General features: G+C 39.3%; 1 protein-coding gene across 1 annotated transcript in view; it reads left to right on the top strand.

Moving 5' to 3' along the window:
- Positions 1-19,806, top strand: part of PRKCI (protein kinase C iota) — a 44,266-nt gene that overhangs the window by 9,032 nt on the left and 15,428 nt on the right. Inside the window, exons 2-10 of the mRNA XM_037908423.2 lie at positions 1,438-1,559; positions 5,282-5,371; positions 9,253-9,303; positions 11,250-11,335; positions 14,111-14,251; positions 15,459-15,513; positions 18,080-18,138; positions 18,536-18,712; positions 19,007-19,104. Coding sequence (XP_037764351.1) covers positions 1,438-1,559; positions 5,282-5,371; positions 9,253-9,303; positions 11,250-11,335; positions 14,111-14,251; positions 15,459-15,513; positions 18,080-18,138; positions 18,536-18,712; positions 19,007-19,104 — 879 coding nt within the window. The remainder of the gene's footprint in view (positions 1-1,437; positions 1,560-5,281; positions 5,372-9,252; positions 9,304-11,249; positions 11,336-14,110; positions 14,252-15,458; positions 15,514-18,079; positions 18,139-18,535; positions 18,713-19,006; positions 19,105-19,806) is intronic.

Raw genomic sequence — 19,806 nt, 5'->3', positions numbered from 1 at the left:
TTCTGAAAGGACATAACTTTAAACCAAAAAAGGGCACACTGTTTTATACCAGAGTAAGTGTGTCCACTCAAGCAATTATACCGGCATAAGTTCATTGGTAAATACACACCCTACTTTGTAACAGTATAACTTTTCTGGGGAGACAAGCCCTCAGACTAGGGCCACGTTGTGCTAAGTACCATAGATTGTTCCCATCGTGAAGAGTTTAAGGTCTAAACAAGGCAGAAAAAGGGTGGCAGAAGGTGATGGCTTAAAAAGGTCATGTTAGATCATTAATATATAGAAACCATCAACCACAAACATAAATTGTGGCGGTGCTATTAGCTGCTTGTCATTTTAATAAAAATACTTGGCTTCTCTGGGATTGCATGTAGAGCTTTGTTATGGTACCACCATTGTTTCCTACCCCTGTTCTTCACTGTCAATGGCTCATGTAATTTTTTTCTTTCTTCTTTTTCCTGCTACTCCCCTTTCTCCCGAAACACACTTTTTTTTTTTTTTTTTTGTTCCTCCATCTGTGTTCCTGTTCTTTGCTTCACTGCTTCATGCTCTCTTCCCCCCCCTCTCCCCCCCCCCCGCTGCTTCCAATAGTTGGAGCTGGTTTCCCACCTATTTGATAGATTATCCATTTCAGATACCTTCTTAGAACCCACTTACTTCATGAATCCTTCCTTTGCTGGCCTCCTGCCCAGTTATTACTGGAACTGTTAATGTTTTGTTTCATCTGTCAGTATTAGCTCAAAAAGGGGGCAATGATTTCTTCTGTCTTGTCAATTGCTATGTACATATACAGACTATATGAAGATTTCATAGCTTGTTGCACATTTGTTGCAGAAAGAATTATTTGATTTTATTTCACTATAATATACATTCATGAAACAAAAAAGCTTCTTATGTACTGCTTAACTAACCTTAACAGAATTTTTTTTCTTTCTAGCTATAAATTGTAGCATTTCCCTCTTCCCAGAGCTTCTCTTGGTACTGGTTACTTGCATATATAGCTAAAATCTGTCCTGTTGATAAGTGATTGGTGTTTTCATGATGTAGCATGCATGTTGGAATGATGTAGCATAGGGCCATACATCTTAATCTTTCAAAAGTAGATGATTACTCTTCCAGTTTTCAAACAGGTAATAAAATCATTTGAAGCCCAGGTTCTAAATTGCAGAAAATAAACTGGAGTGCTTATTAATTCTGTTTTAATGGCTTACAAAGGCCAAATTATTTCCCTAGCACTGGTGTATTCATGTTACACATGGATTAAAACAGATAAGAGTACAAGGAAGTACTTTAGGATGATGAACTTTTTTTGGAAGACTTTTTTTGGCATTGGCAAACCAAGCAGTAGAGTTCAGGAAATGAATAACTCTGTAGTCCTGCATACAACATTGTAGTTTCTGAGTTTGAATAATTTTGTTAAATTTATTTCTCATTCAGGGACATCATGATAACCTATTTTGAACCTTCCATCTCATTTGAAGGACTGTGTAATAAGGTTCGAGACCTGTGCTTCTTTGACAATGAACAACTCTTCACTATGAAATGGATTGATGAAGAAGGTAAAGTGACATCATATAGTTTTGTCTTGTGGTAATTTAGATTTCCATCCTTCTCCTACATAAATTGAGAAGGTGTAACTGAGTTCAGACGACAACCAGTCCTCCCTTTTCTCTGTAAACTTATTTTCTTACTGAAAGTATTTATTTATAAAACATCCATAATGGTGGTATCTGGATTCTATACTAAATAATTAGTTCAAAACAAAAAACATAGTAACCTTATTCATAGCTACCACTAGAGTCAAATGTTGCAGAACCTACCCACCCTTCCTTCCTCCAACCCTAGTCTTAAACTATGGAAATGCACTTAAGCATCTTATTCACACTATCTTAATGCAACATATCAAATCCTATTGAAGTGACCCCCCCCATTGTTTTCTGTGAGCTGTCAGTCAGACCCCTTGATTCAAAACCTTATTTCTTCAGGGGAGAAGAGTGGTGCTGTAGAAGGAAGGAACAGTAGTAACAGTTCAGCACATACATCTTTCCGAGGAGCCGACTTGTAGAGGAGTAGTATACCTTTACCATTATACTGATGTGGAAAGTTTGTTACGAGTGCATGCTGGGGATGGACACTAGTGACTATGACTACAAATAATTTTCTGTTTTCTTTTTAAAGAGAAACTGACTCTGTGCACAAATATCTACAGCTGTATGTACAAACTAAATAGATGATATTTCCGTTTTGAAGAGAGGGCCTATAAAACCGTAATTTTTCTTTTTTTTTTGAAATGTGCAAAGGGAATAGTTTAACTTCTGCATATAAGGAATTTTCTTGGAACTTAATTTTTGTACTCAATCTGAATTGTAATATCGGTATTTTCTGCCAGCGGTCTTTTGCCCTATCCTAAGTTAGAGAAGGGTGAAAAATTGGGCTTATTAATAGTGCTGTGGTTATGTTGAAATCTTTTAGTTTCATATGGTGGGATTTTTTCAAAAGCATTCAGCATTGGCCTGACCACTGACTTCACTGGGAGCAAAGTTCATCCCATGCTGATTGCGTTTGAAAATCCCACCCATATGTACTAAGTATAGCTCTTCAGTATACATTGTTTGCCTGCCTGCCTGCCAAAGAAAACCCTTAGTCAGGTTAGTTTTCCTAGAAACTTGTAATTTAGTTTATTGCACAAAAATTCCTTTCCCAAAGCTTTTTTTAAAATATCCTCAATACAGCTTGTTTATACTACTAGTATGTAAACTGACAGCTTATAATGCACATGCTTTTAGTTTCAATTATTTTAGAAAAAAGAAAAGGACTTGTGACACCTTAGAGACTAACTAATTTATTTGAGCATAAGCTTTCGTGGGCTACAGCTCACTAGACTAAATTATTCGTGCTTCTTGGGAATATAATACAGGAAATATGGCGTTTAATAAGCAAGCAGTGAAACTATGGCTTAAAACTGCCTGAGTAAACAGTTTTGAGTCACACTCTCTTATGTGATTTTTCCTTTGTTTGTTACTAGGTCTAATTTTTTTAGCGCTTGTAAAATAAAAAGCTTGATGTATTGTAACTTCTGTGTTTTTCACACATGCATACTATTATACAATTCATTACTTCCAACTTTCTTTGAATGCATGCAAAACAGCAAATGTTGATGTTACTCCTGAAAGGATACTTGCTGCTTATTCCCTGTAAAATCCATCTCCTTTTTTTCCTCCCTTTATGGCTTTGTTCATGTGCTCTTACGAGATTTCCTCTATTTATCTAATAGCACTTAATTGAATAACCTGCCATGATTCTTAATGTTGGGAGCGCACAGCTGAAATGTGTAGGTCATGTCAGAGCTAGCATAATTTTTCAGAAAAATTTACTCACTGTTAATGCTCTGTTAGCCTCTCACTCTAGACCTTGGGTGTATACAAGTGGATGGGTGACCTATTTATGTTGTGGTGCAGTAAGTCGCTATGCTCTTTTGTGAATAAACATTTTTATTGTTCATCTTAAAGTTTAAAGGAAAGATTGTGTGTGAATGTGGTGGGGAGAACAGCACGTATTTTCCTGGCACACCTAGAAAAAGCTATTAGTACAGGTTTTGAGAATGAAACATTTACCATCTATCAGAAGCATTATAGGCATTAAATCTCCTTAGAGATATTTAATAGCATCTGCCCATTCTCTTCTTGTATTTTTGAAACCTGTGCCACAGTTCTCTGTTCCTGTTTGGTGGTAGAAAAACTGGTTTGGTTTGATATTGCAGCACAATTGAATAAAAATAGTTCCTTTTTTTAAGCCTCTGGAGCACATGCATTTATGCATGTCCCACAAAGGAACTAATTTCTCACATTGGATGTAGTGAGACGTGACAATCTGGCTTTAAAGAGAATATAAATTATTTTAGTCTTGACAAATCATAGCTGGCAGGAAAGAGGAAGTTTATACCTGGTGCCAAAACATTTTAGTAGGTGATCATCTAACAACAAAAATTGCGAAGGGTTGGAACGTTACATGCGATATCAGTGATAAAATCACATGATCATGAGAACGAAAATTAAAATATAGTCAAATCCACATTTTCTGTAGGTAAATGTAAGGTAAAAAATGGTCAGGTCTGTTATGACATCCCCATTCAGCTGTGATTCATGCTGCAAAAGTTAGGGCGAATAGTCCCTTGTGGGCCAAGGGGTAGGGGGGAGAGGAGAACAACTACATATTTATCATCCTTCAGATTTTGAGTTTAAGACTATCATTCGTTTTATATCTTTATCCAGGTTAATTTGAGGAAAGTACTAGAGTATTAGCTGCCTTTTTTTTCCTCTTCACTTTAAGGTTTTGTGTCTGGTAGGAAGGATGGAGAAAATATAAAGGCAAAGTGAACCCAGTTTTAACATTGTGCATTTATGAAATATTAGAATGTGTGTGAAATCTTGAGCGAAATCTTAATAATCTCATGTGGTGAAGTAGTACCTACTCAGGCTCATGAACCCCAAAACCACTCAATATTTGAGAGCTTTAGTGTGCCTGCCTCTTACTGGGCATCCCTTTTGAGGCTGAGGCAGTCCTGATTCTGATGGAAGTTGGAAGTGCACATACCTGCTGTAGGAGAATCTTCTTTTTTTCCAGATTGAACTAATTTGTTGAAGAAAGATTTAGAGATAGCAGACAGCCTTCCCATGCGATTCATAGCTCCCTTGAAAGTAATGCTGTGCTACAACTACAATAATCTTTTCTAGCATCATAGATACTAGATGTATGTGCAAGAACAGCATGATGTTTAGAAAGAAGTTTGTCTACACAGTGCCAGTGCTGTTTGAAACATGACTACATCAGTGCACACTAGGGAACTTTTTAGTGCACAACAGCAGGGCCCACATGTACACTTAGTGCATGACACACTGGTGCACACTGAAGTTTTCATCCCAGCTGGTACGCACTAATGCATAGTGTAGACACGCCCTTAGATCTGTAGCTCACATTTAGTCCTACCCAGTCTAAATTGGTGTGATAACAGGTCATATGTGTAAAGACTTGTAAATCAAAATAGTTACTGAGTAAAAAGGTCTTGTCGTCGTCTTTATCCTGGAGGGAGTTCAGATGGTGTCTCTGGAATATGATTCTTTCAGGATGACTGTTGATTAATATTAGCAGCCTCAATATTAATATTTCTAGATACTAGCATAAATATTCATAGTATTACTGTGATTTAAAATTAAGTGTCGCTAGTCTTGGGAGGACTCCGTCACAATGCTGTATTCTCAAATTGAATTGATTCTTTTTTTAGGAGACCCATGCACAGTTTCTTCTCAGCTGGAGTTAGAGGAAGCCTTTCGGTTGTATGAACTAAACAAGGATTCAGAGCTTCTAATTCATGGTAGGATAGAACTTTCTGTCTTTCTCCTTACACCCATGGGCCAGTACATATTTTTTTTCTGTATACGTTGATACTTTATGGCCTATCTCATAATATCTGAATATTGAGGATCCTTCTCTATTTTGCACTTTTTTCTCTGTCTCTCCATCCCAAACATCAAAGCCTCATATGGCAAAAAACATTCAGTGGCCTCATGGCAAAAAAACTGCCCCAGACTCCCATCGTAGTATGTCAGCACTTCCTTAATTGGAGGATACATACTTCTCCTTGTATTACATTAAATACACCAAAATGAAGGATGGAAGGGTCTGGCCATCACCACTGCTTGCCTGTTTATAGTCACAGGAGACTGAGAGATGTATATCATGCAATGTCCTAACATATGTTTCCTGTTCAGTGCTTTAGAGTAGGGGTTGTATTATTAGGAAAAACAAATTTCACTTAGTTTGGGACTGTGGATGGAGCTATCTTTTTGTTAAACTTGAAATTCTTCGGAAAGTGATGGGTCACCAGAGAAACGATGATAGTGTGTGCCACAGAATATTTGGCCCGTGCTTCAGTGAAAGTGAGACAGCCCCAAAATTCAGTGCCAGTCTGCTTGGAAGGAGGGGAAAATACCTTCACAGTCCTGGATTTGGGAATCAATTTATTTCTGTGCACATGAGCAAGAATCATAACTTCTAACTCCAGTCATACTTGGTTATTGCTGTTGACCTAATTACTGTTTCGTTTTTCAAGATTCCTAAAATGATGGATCTTTCTACCTCCTAGGACAGAATTCCTAATGTTAACTATCTTCACTGTGGGAAGGCATGGGGGAAGAGCGAAAATTCCATGTATTTAATGTAGTATCTGGCATTCACTTCTGAGAGTGTCTGTAGGCCAAGAAGTAATGGGCTTAATCTGCAGCAAGGGAATTTTTGGTTAGCTATTAGGAAATTGCGAACCATAAGTGTAGTTAAGCTCTGGAATAGGCTTCTGGGGAAGTTGTGGAATCCCCATCATTGACGGTTTTTAAGAAACTTTCAGGGATGGTCTAGGTTTAATTAGTCCTGCCTGAATGTAAAGAGCTGGACTTGAGGACTTCTCCGGATCCCTTCTAGTTTCTACTTAGTTCAAATAGATCATTACCCAAGTCTTTGCATACATGGTGACATACTGTAATACAATGGCTCTCATCCTTTCCAGACTACTGTACTCTTTTTCAGGAGTCTGATTTATCTTGGGTACTCCCGAGTTTCACCTCACTTAAACTACTTGCTTACAAAATAAAACATAAAAATACAAAAGTGTCTCAGCACACTATTACTGAAAAATTGCTTACTTTCTCATTTTTATCATATAATTATAAAATCAATTGGCATAAATATTGTACTTACAATTTCACTATATAGTATATGGAGCAATATAAACAAGTCAGTATAAAATTTTAGTTTGTACTGACTTCACTAGTACTTTTTATGTAGCCTGTTGTAAAACTAGGCAGATACCTAGATGAGATGGCATACCCCCAGAAGTACATGTATCCCTGGTTGAGAACCACTGCCGTAATATGCTTTCACTTCTGCCTTGACTCCATTTCAGTTGTGACAGGTTGAAGTGATTTAAACTAGCACCATGTCTAACTCTACTCAGTGGTCTACACTAGTGCTTCCTCTGTTACTATTTCCAGTGGAGAGTCCTGGGCGCTAGGCAAACTGTGAAAAGTACTAGTGTAGGCAAGACCATAAATGCCTGGTTATTAAAGCACCATAGGGTGAACTGTCAGGCTGGAAGGAGGTTACTAGTGGAGTTCCTCAGGGATTGGTTTTGGGACCAATCTTATTTAATCTTTTTATTACTGACCTTGGCACAAAAAGTGGGAATGTGCTAACAAAGTTTGTGGATGACACAAAGCTGGGAGGTATTGCCAATACAGAGAAGGACCGGGATATCATACAGGAAGATCTGGATGACCTTGTAAACTGGACTAATAGTAATAGGATGAAATTTAATAGTGAAAAGTACAAGGTCATGCATTTAGGGATTAATAACAAAAAATTTTTGTTATAAGCTGGGGATGCATCACTTGGAAGTAACAGAGGACGAGAAGGACCTCGGAGTATTGGTTTATCACAGGATGACTATGAGCCACCAATGTGATATGGCTGTGAAAAAAGCAATGTGGTCTTGGGATGCATCAGGCGAGGTATTTCCAGTAGAGATAAGGAGGTGTTAGTACCGTTATACAAGGCAGGGGTGAGACCTCATCTGGAATATTGTGTGCAGTTCTGGTCTCCGATGTTTAAGAAGGATGAATTCAAATTGGAACAGGTACAGAGAAGGGTTACCAGGATGATCTGAGGAATAGGAAACCTGTCTTATGAAAGGCGACTCAAAGAGCTTGGCTTGTTTAGCCTAACCAAAAGAAGGCTGAGGGGAGATTTGATTGCTCTCTATAAATATATCAGCGGAGGGAGAGGAATTATTTAAGCTCAGTAACAATGTGGACACAAGAACAAATGGATATAAACTCACCACCAGGAAGTTTAGACTTGAAATTAGACAAAGGTTTCTAACCATCAGAGGGGTGAAGTTCTGGAACAGCCTTCCAAGGGGAGCAGTGGGGGCAAAAGACCTATCTGGCTTCAAGACTAAGCTTGATACGTTTATGGAGGAGATGGTATGATGGGATAGCCTAATTTTGGCAATTGATCTTTGACTATTAGCAGTAAATATGCCCAATGGCCTGTGATGGGATGTTAGATGGGGTGGGATCTGAAAATTCTTTCCTGGGTGTCTGGCTGGTAAGTCTTGCCCACCTGCTCAGGGTTTAGCTGATTGCCATATTTGGGGTCTGGAAGGAATTTTCCTCCACGGCAGATTGGCAGAGGCCCTGAGGGTTTTTCGCCTTCCTCTGCAGCGTGGGGCATGGATCACTTGCTGGAGGATTCTCTGCACCTTGAAGTCTTTAAACCACAATTTGAGGACTTTAGTAGCTCAGACATAGGTTAGGGGTTTGTTGCAGGAGTGGGTGGGTGAGATTCTTTGGCCTGTATTGTGCAGGAGGTTAAGCTAGATGATCATAATGGTCTCGTCTGACCTTAAAGTCTATGATTCTATAACGTGGGGTATTTATGGTTGAGGTCCCTGAGCTCGGGTCCGTGGCCTGCGGGTGGTCTTTAGAGAGCTTGCTGGTTACATGGTGCTGGCTTTTCAGTTACTGTTGCTCAGTTACCTTATTTGACATGTAAAAATACACTAAACAATTTCATAATATTACTTTGCCATGTAGGCAACTGCTGTAGCTGTCACATGGACGCTATGACTAAAAATGAGTTGAGAAGTAGCCATCAAAAATGTTAAAATGTACTTAATCTTATAGAAAAAGTCTGATCTATAGATTTGGTAGCAATAAAGCTCTTCTGATGAGTACTTGAAGCCAGTTTTTGTGTCCGTGATAATAATCAGATGAACAAACTTGCATTAATCATTCATGTTCTTGTGAGAAGTATCGTAATCCACATTTTACATGCGGAAATGAAGCCAGAATTCTTATTATTTGCCGAAGGTCACAGAAGAAGTCAGGATAGTCTTAGAATGTGGGAGTTCCTGTCTCCAGTTCTTTGTTTAAGCCTAGCCTCTAGCATAGCAAGAGGTCTGCAGTGAACTAATTCAGTACAGGTTGGCTTATGGAATGCAGGAGACCTCTTGAGCAGCTGTTTAAAAGAACCTTTTTCAAGGAACCTCATTGGCTTTACATCATAGATCTTTCATTGACCTTGACATCTGCTTTCTTCCCAGATGATACAAGTGCTTTTCGTATCTGTTGTATATTTTGAAAATGTATCTTTATATCTGAAGTAAAAGATCAATCTGAAGCATTACTCTTTACCTTACAGTGTTCCCTTGTGTACCAGAAAGGCCTGGCATGCCTTGTCCAGGAGAAGATAGTAAGTAGGCATTTTTGTAAAGGAAATACTTTCTGTAAATGGTCATTGTATGGTTATCCCAGAACATAAGCTGAACTGATTAAAATAGTAGCTTTTTATTTTTCTCTTGATAAGCTTTGATATAGAACCTAAGAAATTGAAACGGAAATGTGGCTATTACTCTTCTCGACAGGCTATCCGGTTTTCCGCAAAGGTGGATAGCCATGATGACTAACAGTGCTGTCCAATCTTATTAGCTGAAATGGCCAAAAATCAAACTACTTTTCAGGCACCTTTCAGGTCTCCCGTTGCTGTCTTTCCATGGACTCTGAAAACTGTATATGGTGCTGAAAATGCTTTACAATTCAATGAAATAGTGGAAGACGGAATTACTGTTTACCTCTTAAATTATACTCTTGGGAATTCCTCGTCGTGCCAATTGAAATTAATATTTTGATTAAGATTGGATTTGCCCAGATAACTTTTGAATGGATTATGCAACTGAGGCTTTCCTTCCCCATGCTCCCCAATATATTTGATTTTACAATGGTTTGCATTCAACCGCTGCTCTTAAATTAAGGTTGCAGACCTGCCCATTCATCCTTGGATGTGGTCCCACCAGATCAGGCTTGTCATGTTCATAAGGCAGTGTGAGGAATCTTGCAGTGTTGGTATGTGAGATACCTTTTCTCTGACACCACAGAAGACAAGTCTCCCAGAGGTTGGGACTTTCAAACACATTCCTACGCAGATTACAGAAAACTAAGAGTTTCTGGTATTTTGCAATTAGCTTCCTGTGCTGAGAAAATCTCATGAGAACCAATTCAGACCCTTACAACAGAAGTAAACCCACTTGATGCAAGTTGCGTGTTTTCATCCAACATGAACTTGTTCAAATTTTTGTGCTGGAAGGCACATTGAGTTAATATTGTAGGTCTTGCTACACTCAAAGTTGTGCTGTATTTTGTCACTCCTGGATAAGAATTTACCTCATTTGTAACCACTCATGCCTCTTTGTATTACTCGCTCCAGCTTGCCCCCTAACATGACAATTTTCTTTCACATGTCAGCTTCTCCTGGACAGTTACCAATTTGCTGGTTGAATATTGTAGGTGGATCTTTGGAGTCCTTGTCACCAGTAATGAAGTGTCTTTTTTTTTTTTTTTTTTTTGTCTTCCTGGGTACAGCAGTGGTTGTCAATTTATAGATTCAATTCAGCTCCTGCTCTTGAAATTTGAGGTCATGTTACCCAAGTGTTAATTGTTAGTTCTCTACTAGTTCTTAAGAAAAGCCTCAGCTTTAACTTGGGTGCTTAAAGCTATAAAAAAGCATACTATTGGTATGAATGAAACCCATTTAAAATTTATTTGATTTGCTTGACCATACACATGGAGGGTAAGTGTGACATCACTCAGATTTTTAGAAACTGGCATTCCCAAACGTAAGTGGATTTGAAAAACAACTTAAGATGCAGTTCTGTGTCGTTCAGTGTGGTCCTAATGTGGTACTGCCAGTGCAAAATGCATTGTGTGATGGCAGCTGTGGGCCTAAAATATCAGGGGATTATAGTGCAGCAAACAAAGTGTAAATCAGGGCACTCCTCTTTATTCTTTCAATTTAAATAAAATAGTTGCTTTTTTATTCAAATATTTGTAATACCTGGACAGTCTCCATTCTCTTGGCTCAGTCTTGAATGCTTTTAGGCAATAGCAATTATTTGTAATTACCATCAGTGTTTGGAGGTTTTGGTTGGTGGGGGCAGCACTCACGTCAGTGAAGAGGTTTTAGATTCCTAAATTGTAGTTTCTGTTCATGGCAAGACATTCCCATTGACATCAAATTCTGCTGGAGTAGAGACTTACAGGATTGGGCCCTTTATTTGTAAATTAGTGTATAAAGTGTCCATGAATGTGTTATGGTGTAATGTTCACACTTGCATGGATATAATTGTATTTTACTTATCTTAGAATCTATTTATCGTCGCGGTGCCCGGCGGTGGCGGAAGCTCTATTGTGCAAATGGTCATACTTTCCAAGCTAAGCGATTTAACAGGGTAAGACTTTCCGTGGGTAGTTGAATGGAATGTTAAAACCTTGATGCACTGGCCTTCTCTTCTGTAGTTGTACTATTACTGCCTCCAAAGATTAAAATGTTGATTGTCTAAAGAAAATGGACTTTGCCCTCAGTGTATCAAATAAGGTGGTTCCTTTTATGTAAGTTCTGATAACCACAAAGTATACAGAAGTAACTCAAGTTTACATTTCTGGCTTCAACACCTCTCATTTCTTTGTTTATAGTGTAAGTAGTTTTTTTGGTTAATCTCTAGTATTTGGTCTTTTGATAACCCTGTGCTTTCAGTAAAATTTGCCACTTGGGCTATTTAAATGTTACACACTTAAATAGGTAAATTATAACCCAAATTCACTGATTATTTTTTTTAATCCAAAGCACACCAAAAAATTTTATTTCAACAGTACGTAACACCAATATTCTTTTAATTTTGTTTGCAGAGGTTAGATGCCAGCACTAATTTTAAATGGCTGTGAGCTGGCAGAGCACTCTGGGTACTGAGCTACCAATAGGCATTGTCAGTGTTTTGAACTCTAGGAACAAACAAGTTTGAGTCACTTGTGTTACAGGGATTTCTCTTTATGGTTTTCCAGTAAGAACTAAGGTGTTCAGCGAGCCCAGCCTCCATATGCTGGAGTAAGAGGAATCAAAAGTAACAAGCATGTATTTGTCATGTTAACTGTAAGAAATTATTTACTTTTTAGGTACTTTTTTCAGACTTGTTTAAAACATTTAAACATGGTGTAAGAAAATCTGCAATGTGTAATGAGTAGTATTTGTATAATACAGGTCCATAGACAATATATCTTCTCCCCTTCACCACTGGACTCAAACACATGGAATTTCTCTCCAACTCCCTCCTTGACCCTCTCCAAGTCTGGTTTCTGCTCTTTGTTCCACTGAAGCAGCTCTTTCCAAAGTGTCTTGAGTGACCTCTAACTAGCCTCCTCTATGGTTGTTTGTCCCCAGTTGCTTTGTTAGTGTTCATTTTGTGGATTGTCCTATTCCTGTTTCTACCAGAGGGTATTGCCCAAAGCTCAGTTTGTGAGGCCCTCCTACACACACCTCTAAGTGTACTGAAACTGCTGCTTATGTTAATAGCTTTATTACTACCTTGTGCTCCTCATCTATTATATCCATTTAACTCCTGGGGGAATTCTTCACCAAAAATAATTCTGCACACAATATTTTAAAATTCTGCATATTTTGTTTGTCAAAATAACACAATACAATGTCAGTTTCAATTATTTTGGTAATTTATTTCAGAATACCTGTCAACAAATAGGTCTGTAATAATACAGACAACAAAAATTCAGGAAATGTTTTTTGTCAGTTTCCTTACTAGGCATATTAATACAGAACTTTGAGTAGTAATTCCTTTAAACTGTAGTACAGAAACGTATTTCCTGCACCCCTCAAAAGCAGTGCAAAGGGAGTCAAGGATAATGAAGGAGCTAAGGGAGTAGAGTTGCCAATTTTCTGTTTGCAGAAAGCCGAACATTCTTGTCCCACCCCTTCTTCAAGGCCCCGCCCTCCGTTCACTTCTCCTCCCCCACCCCCAGTCACTCACTCATTTTCACCAGACTGGGGCAGGGGGTTGGGGTGCAAGAGGAGGTGAGGGCTCTGGCTAGGGGTGTGGTCCCTGGGATGGGGCCAGAGATGAGGGGTGCAGGAGGGGGCTAGCGGTTGGGGCTGAGGGGTTGAGTGTGGGAGGGGGCTCCAGGCTAGGGCAGGGGGTTGGGGTGTGGAAGGGGAGGTATGGGCTGGGGGTGTAGGCTCCGGAGTGGGGCCAGAAATGAGGGGTTCAGGGTGCAGGAGGGGGCTCCCAGCTGGGGCAGCAGATTGGGGTGCAGGAGGGGGTGAGGGCTCTAGGGTGGGGCCTGGGATGAGGGGTTTGGAGTAGTAGGGGGCTCTGGGCTGGGGCAGAGGGGGTTCAGGGTGTGGGAGGGGGCTCCAGGCTGGGGCAAGGGGTTGGAGTACAGGAGGGGGTGTGGGCTCTGGGAGCAAGTTTGGGTGTGGGACAGAGCTGAGGTCTGGGGCAGGGGGTTGAGGTGTTGGAGGGAGTTTAGGGTGTGGGCTCCCGGCAGTGTTTACTTCAGGCAGCTCCCGTAAACTGCCAGCATCTTCCTCTGTCTCCTAAGCATAGTGGTGCAGAATTCCTCCAGGAGTATCACTTGTTTTCTCTTGTCATATATGTAGATTGAAAGCAATTTGTTGCAGAGACCATCTTTTTTTAAGGGTACAGTGGCAAGTATGATGGGGCCCTAATTGGAGTTTGTGTTCTACTGCACAGGCTCCCAACCTTTTTCTTTCTGAGCCCCCTTCCCTCCCGCCCCACAACGTGCTATAAAAACTCCACTGCCCACCTGTCATAACTATTTATTTTTTTCTGCATATAAATGTCAGGGCCAGTGTTAGGGGTAGCAAACAGGGCAGTTGCCCTGAGCCCCATCCCACAGGGGCCCCCACAAAGCTACATTGCTCAGGCTTCTGCTTCAGACCTGGGTGCAGGACTCAGGGCCCCAGGCTTCAGCCCCATGCAGTGGGGCTTAGGCTTTCTGTCCTGGGCCCCAGCAAGTCTAATGCTGGCCCTGCTTGGCAGACCCCCTGAAATCTGCTCACAGCCCCCCCGCGGGGGCCTGGACTCCTGGTTGAGAACCACTGTTCTACTGTAATATAAACAATGAAAATGCTGCTGGTTGTTTTCCTGTTTCTAGTGTTCATTTTTAATCTGAATTTTGTTGATTTGTCATCTTAGCGAGCTCATTGTGCCATCTGCACTGACCGAATTTGGGGCCTGGGGCGTCAGGGATATAAGTGTATCAACTGTAAACTCCTTGTTCACAAGAAGTGCCACAAACTTGTCAACATTGAATGTGGCCGCCATGCACTACAACCAGTAAGTGAAATTATCTAGTAACTATTCTGAAATAAAACTTCATAGCATAGTGGAATGGTAACTAGGGAAATGGTCCCCAAACTCTGCAATGCTGAGGACCTCAGTGGCAATTGGACAGGAGCCTGATACCTGCACCCAACTTGCATATCTATGTATCAAAAATAAATGTACATCCCTGCCTGTTGCTTGTATCTGTATTTAATTGATGCTACTTGTATAATGCTCTACATCTTCAAATGCCATGGGGGGAAAAAAATGGTTCCTCACATATCACTGTTGAGTGGGAAAGTAGATCTCCAGTTTTACAGATGGGAAAATCTGGGGCCCAGAAGTTGCAGTTTGGCCAAAGCCACACAGCAAGTCAACTATGTTTAGCCCATAATATCATGATAACTAGGATTACCTGTCAGACATCATCAAAACATTGCAGATCAGTTTGTCTTCACCCTGCAATTAAAAAGGAGACAACTACAGCCACATCTTAAGAATTCAACAGGCTGTATTTTGGGAATCCCTGAACTAGTCAAATGACTAGTAAGGCCATTTGAACTTTTCTTGTCTATCCCATTCCCACTGCTCTATTTTTTTTCTCTACTGGAGTGGGTTGCGATTTCAGTATCTGTCTGAAGTATGAATAAATCTGGATCTATGTAGAATTAATAGAATAGTTCCCAAATAGTTGCCGCCTTCATGCATTTCTGATGTACTTTTTTTATAGTGAGGATAATTAACCATTCAAACAATTTATCAAGATTCATTGTAGATTCTTCATCACTGACAATTTTTAATCAAGATTGGATTTTTTTCCTAAAATATATGGTCTTGGAATTATTTTGAGGGTGTTCTATGGCTTGTGTGAACAAGAGATCAGACTAGATCACAATGGTCCCTTGTGCAATCTGTGATAACTATTTGAATTATGCCAATATGGATGCTGCTTAGTCTAACTTTTAAATTTTAACTAGAATATGTTAATCAGATAAAGATCATATATGATAGTCAGTCTGGTTTTTTTTTTTAAGTAAAATGTGAAAGGAGTAGGAACTGGAGTCCCCTAGTTAAACTTGGCTCTGTCTGAAAAGGAGTCTGAGTCTTGGACTTAAAGGGACAAATGCCTCTGCTCTTCCATTTTCAGTCCTAAAGATATAGTTAATTGTTACAAACTGTAATAGGCAAGAAATGAACCATTACTGTGAACATTTTGTAGGAGCCTGTAATACCTATGGATCAATCATCAGTGCACCCAGATAACATAGAACCAGGTAAGATGAATGAATAAATGTATTTTTATATAAAGTTTCTGCAATTTCAAGTACTTTAAACTGAATTAATATATTATTTCAGAGTTAATTATGATTTGTTAAATAATTTAAAACATTTCATGTGAACAAACAGAATAATTTTATGTAGTGTTGTTGCCATGTTGATCCCAAGATATTAGAGACACAAGGTAGGTGAGGTAATATTTTTTTTATTGGACTAACTTCTGTTGCTGAGAGACAGGCTTTCAAGCTACACAGAGTTCTTCCTCAGGTATGGGAAAGGTACTTAGGGATTGTCTTCATGAACAGCAGCACAGCTACACCAGTGCACCTGCACCACTGTAGCGCTTTAGTGAAGATGCTACTATGCCTATGGGAAAGTTTCTCCCGTCAGCGTAGTTAATCCATCTCCCTGAGAGGTGGTAGCTATGCTGATGGGAGAAGCTCTCCCATCAACATAGCACGGTCTACACAGGGGGTTATGTTGTATAACTACATTGCACAGGGGTGTGGATTTTTCACATCCCTGAGCGAAGTAGTTATACCGATTGTAGGTCTGTAGTGTAGAGCTGGCCTTAGAATGTTACAGCTAAATACAAGATCAAACAGATAGTGTACCATAAGTGGTTAGCACATATTCTAAGGGACCATTGAAGGTGAAGTGGCCTATTAACACCCCTGTAGTTATAGGACAAAAAAGGAGGGTTAACTAGTTACAGGTTGTTGCAATAAGCCATAAATCTGCTGTCTTAAAACCATGCGTTTTTGTTTTTTTTTTTTTTTTCCCAAAACGTCTAGCAAAGTTATGAATTTAAGCTCCCAGGCTTGTCTTTTGAAAATGTTGTGCAGGCTTTCCATTCAGGATGAGGCCTGATAGGTCAGAGTGATCAATTTCTGAATTGTTCACCCACTTAGGTGATATGGTGTGTGTTGTCTTTTATCATTTCCTGTGATAGTTCATTTGAGATCAGTGATTGTTTGGTTTCACCCGAGTAGTTGTTGTTGGGGCATTTAGTGCACTGGATGAGGTGTGTCATGTTGTGATAGGCATGTGTAGGACCCATGGACCTTGAAAGGTGTGTTGGGGGTGGGGGTGATATCTGCAGGTTTTGCATCTGTTCTGGCAGGGCCTGGTGCAGCTTTGACTTAGTGTGTCATGGTCTGTGGAGAGCTTGCTTCTGATGAGGTTGGGGCATTGTTTGAAGGCCAGAAGAGGAGGTTCAGGAAAGAGATTTTTTTTTCAGGATGGGATTCCCATCATATATGGGTTTTAGCTGTTTGATTTCCCCATATGGGTTCAAGTGTGGGGTGGAAGGTGACAACTAGGGGTGTGCATTCGGAAGGGTTTTTTATTTCTGAATTGAAGCAGGTTGTCTTGGGGTATTTCAGTGGAGTGTCCTTGTTTTTGGTAAAGGTAGTTTTGAGTGTATTAAGGTGTATTCCCTGGATTTTCTCCTCAGAGCGTATTCTGTGGTATGAGTGCCTGGGTGTAGATAACAGATTTCTTGGTATGTTTGGGTTGGTTACTGACTCTATGAAGGTAGGTCTGGTGATCTGAGGGTTTCTTGTATATAGCTGTCTGTATGGTTCCGTTGTTGAAGCTCATTGAGTTTTCCAAGAACTTGATGCTAGTGTGGGAGTGTTCCAGAGAGAGTTTAGTGGATGTGTGGTGGTGGTTGAAGTTGTGGTGGAAATTTGAGGGAGTTTGTCATCTGTCCAGAGCACAAAAATATCATCCATGTATATCAGGTGTATCTCTGGCTTCATGGTACATTTGTGTGAGGTATCATAGCTTGTAGTCTGATACTTGATGGGGACCCCATTTTGAAAAGCTAAGGAAAACATCCCTTACTCTCTTCTGTTTAGGGAAAGAGGCCTGTTTTTAAGCCTGTTTATTTAATGCACGTGCACAGATCTTTGTACTACACCTTAATCTCCTATCCTGCTGTTCAAATCAAAAGTTTAAAGATGGAGAACAAATATTTCCCCATGTTTTAGGTTTATACCTCTCTGCAAATAGGGTAGCTCTTCAAAAGAATGTGGTGGGTGTGGTTTGATTTCTACAAAAATAGGGAGAGAATAAAGTTAACTAGTAGTTAGCATCATGGCAATGTCTTTTATACAAAAATCAAGTTGGAGGGGTATCTTCACTTTCAAACTTGGATCTAGTCACTATTCTTACCAGTAAAACCAGAATTTAACAGACGCTCCATCTTTTTCTCTCTTTAACATTCTCTGTCTTCAGAAATCACTGCATGAGATCAGCCTAGATAATGCAAACTATCCTATGTTTTAGAGATTCAAATTTTTAACTTGGAGTCTTGTATTAATTATGAATGAGAGATTCTTCAACAATGTGGCGGTGAAATAGTGTCCAAAGCTTTTTAGCTGGTAAACCAACTTTTAAATCAGTATACTCTATTTTTCTTAGAATATTTGCTGAAATCTTTTCTGCTACACTGTAATCCTCTATTTTTGTGCACGGAAGTTTAAAAAATAGAGAATATCTGTCTGTCTTTCATTTAATAGAGTGAACACCTTCATTTTTTTTTGCTTGCTCTTTTAGTGATTCCATATAATCCTTCTAGTCATGAGAGCTTGGACCATGTTGGTGAAGAAAAAGAGGTAAAGTGTTTTAGAGCAGTACACCTAACTATTCAAAGGTCTGGAAATGTATATCAGTACTAACTTTAAAATCTTAGCACAAAGCGACCTACATACAGATTACCTAATTTATCTCATGTACAAACTCAAGTTAGTCCACACAAAGTTTGTGTTCAGACACAGAATTCAATATGCAGGAAAAACTTCAATATGAAACTGAAAGGAGAGATTAAGCATTTTAAACTACAAAGCTGTTCTTTAATAATTATCGCCCCCCACCCCTCTTTTTATTACTGCTGCAGCACAGTAAATAAGCTATTTGAACCCCCAATATTAAAAAAAAAAAAAAATCTGCAGTTACCAATGTATTATTATAATGGCAAGGTTGCTTAGTTGTGTTTAAAATCTTTATTTATAGGCGATGAGTATTAGAGAAAGTGGCAAACCTTCCTCCAGTCTGGGCCTTCAAGATTTTGATTTGCTCCGAGTTATAGGAAGAGGTAGTTATGCTAAAGTGCTACTGGTTCGATTAAAGAAAACTGAACGCATTTATGCAATGAAGGTTGTGAAAAAAGAACTAGTCAATGATGATGAGGTAAGCAATGTTTCTATCAATGGACTAAATAATACTTCATTTAGAAAGAACTTGCACACAGTATCCATAAGAACTAGATTTGCAACCTTACTATAATAACACTATATATTATGCATAAGGCTGCAAGTTTGTCATGGAGGTAAATTGATACAAGTCTGTCTTAATTTATCCTGAAACTAGATGCAAGATGTAAACATTTCAGTGTGTCTGACTGATACAGTTTTAAATAGTATTTGACCTAAGAAATGCAAAGAAGAACACTGTTTTCTAAGCTTGCGATGTTTTTATAAATAGGATATTGATTGGGTACAGACGGAAAAACACGTCTTTGAACAGGCTTCAAATCATCCTTTCCTTGTTGGACTACACTCTTGCTTCCAGACAGAAAGCAGGTAAGGTCAGAAACTATTTGTGACACTTCATGATATTTTTCATACTGGTAGGTATTCCAAAGGGCTATCCAAATATTGAATGCAGAATAATGACTAAAAACTATAGCACCATAAACGTCTGTGGTGTTTTGTAAACAAAAGGATTCTGAGAAGAAGGGAATTTGAAGGAGGGATGCTTCGTGAAGAAGGAAACTGTCCTAAGCATAGGAGACAGTATGATAGAAGAAAAAGCCCAATATGGGAGAAAAGAAGTAGGAACATAGAGAATGAGAGGGAGTATGAAGAAATGAGAACAGATGTAATGTGGGGGGGGGAGTGATGTTACATGGGGCCTCGAAGAGGGAAAGGAGCTTGAATATGATGCTGTTAAATAGGAAATGAATGAAGGAATTCAAAAAGGAGTGGTGAGGTGGCAGAAGAGATTACTTTAGTAGTGGTATTTGATAGCTTGGATATGAGAGAGAAGGTTAAAAATAATAAAGGCAAAAGATGGCCAAGATGGCTTAAGCAGCAAGGATAGTGAGAAAATTGCATTTTGTTTATGTTGTATTAGAGGGACCTTGTGGGCGACTGGGTATATGGGTGGGGAGAAGTCAAATACAACACTGGATAAATGAAGGATAGTTGGGTTGTCAGTGATGGAAATCATGAGGAAACATAAGTTCAGCTTTAAAGTTTGTGATAACTTTTGAGATGTGTCAG

The sequence above is a fragment of the Chelonia mydas genome, chromosome 9 (genome assembly GCF_015237465.2).
Source record: "Chelonia mydas isolate rCheMyd1 chromosome 9, rCheMyd1.pri.v2, whole genome shotgun sequence".
NCBI classification, from domain to species: Eukaryota; Metazoa; Chordata; order Testudines; family Cheloniidae; genus Chelonia; species Chelonia mydas.
The sequence above is the reverse complement of the archived record's forward strand: the minus strand, read 5'-3'. Positions and strand labels throughout refer to the sequence as shown.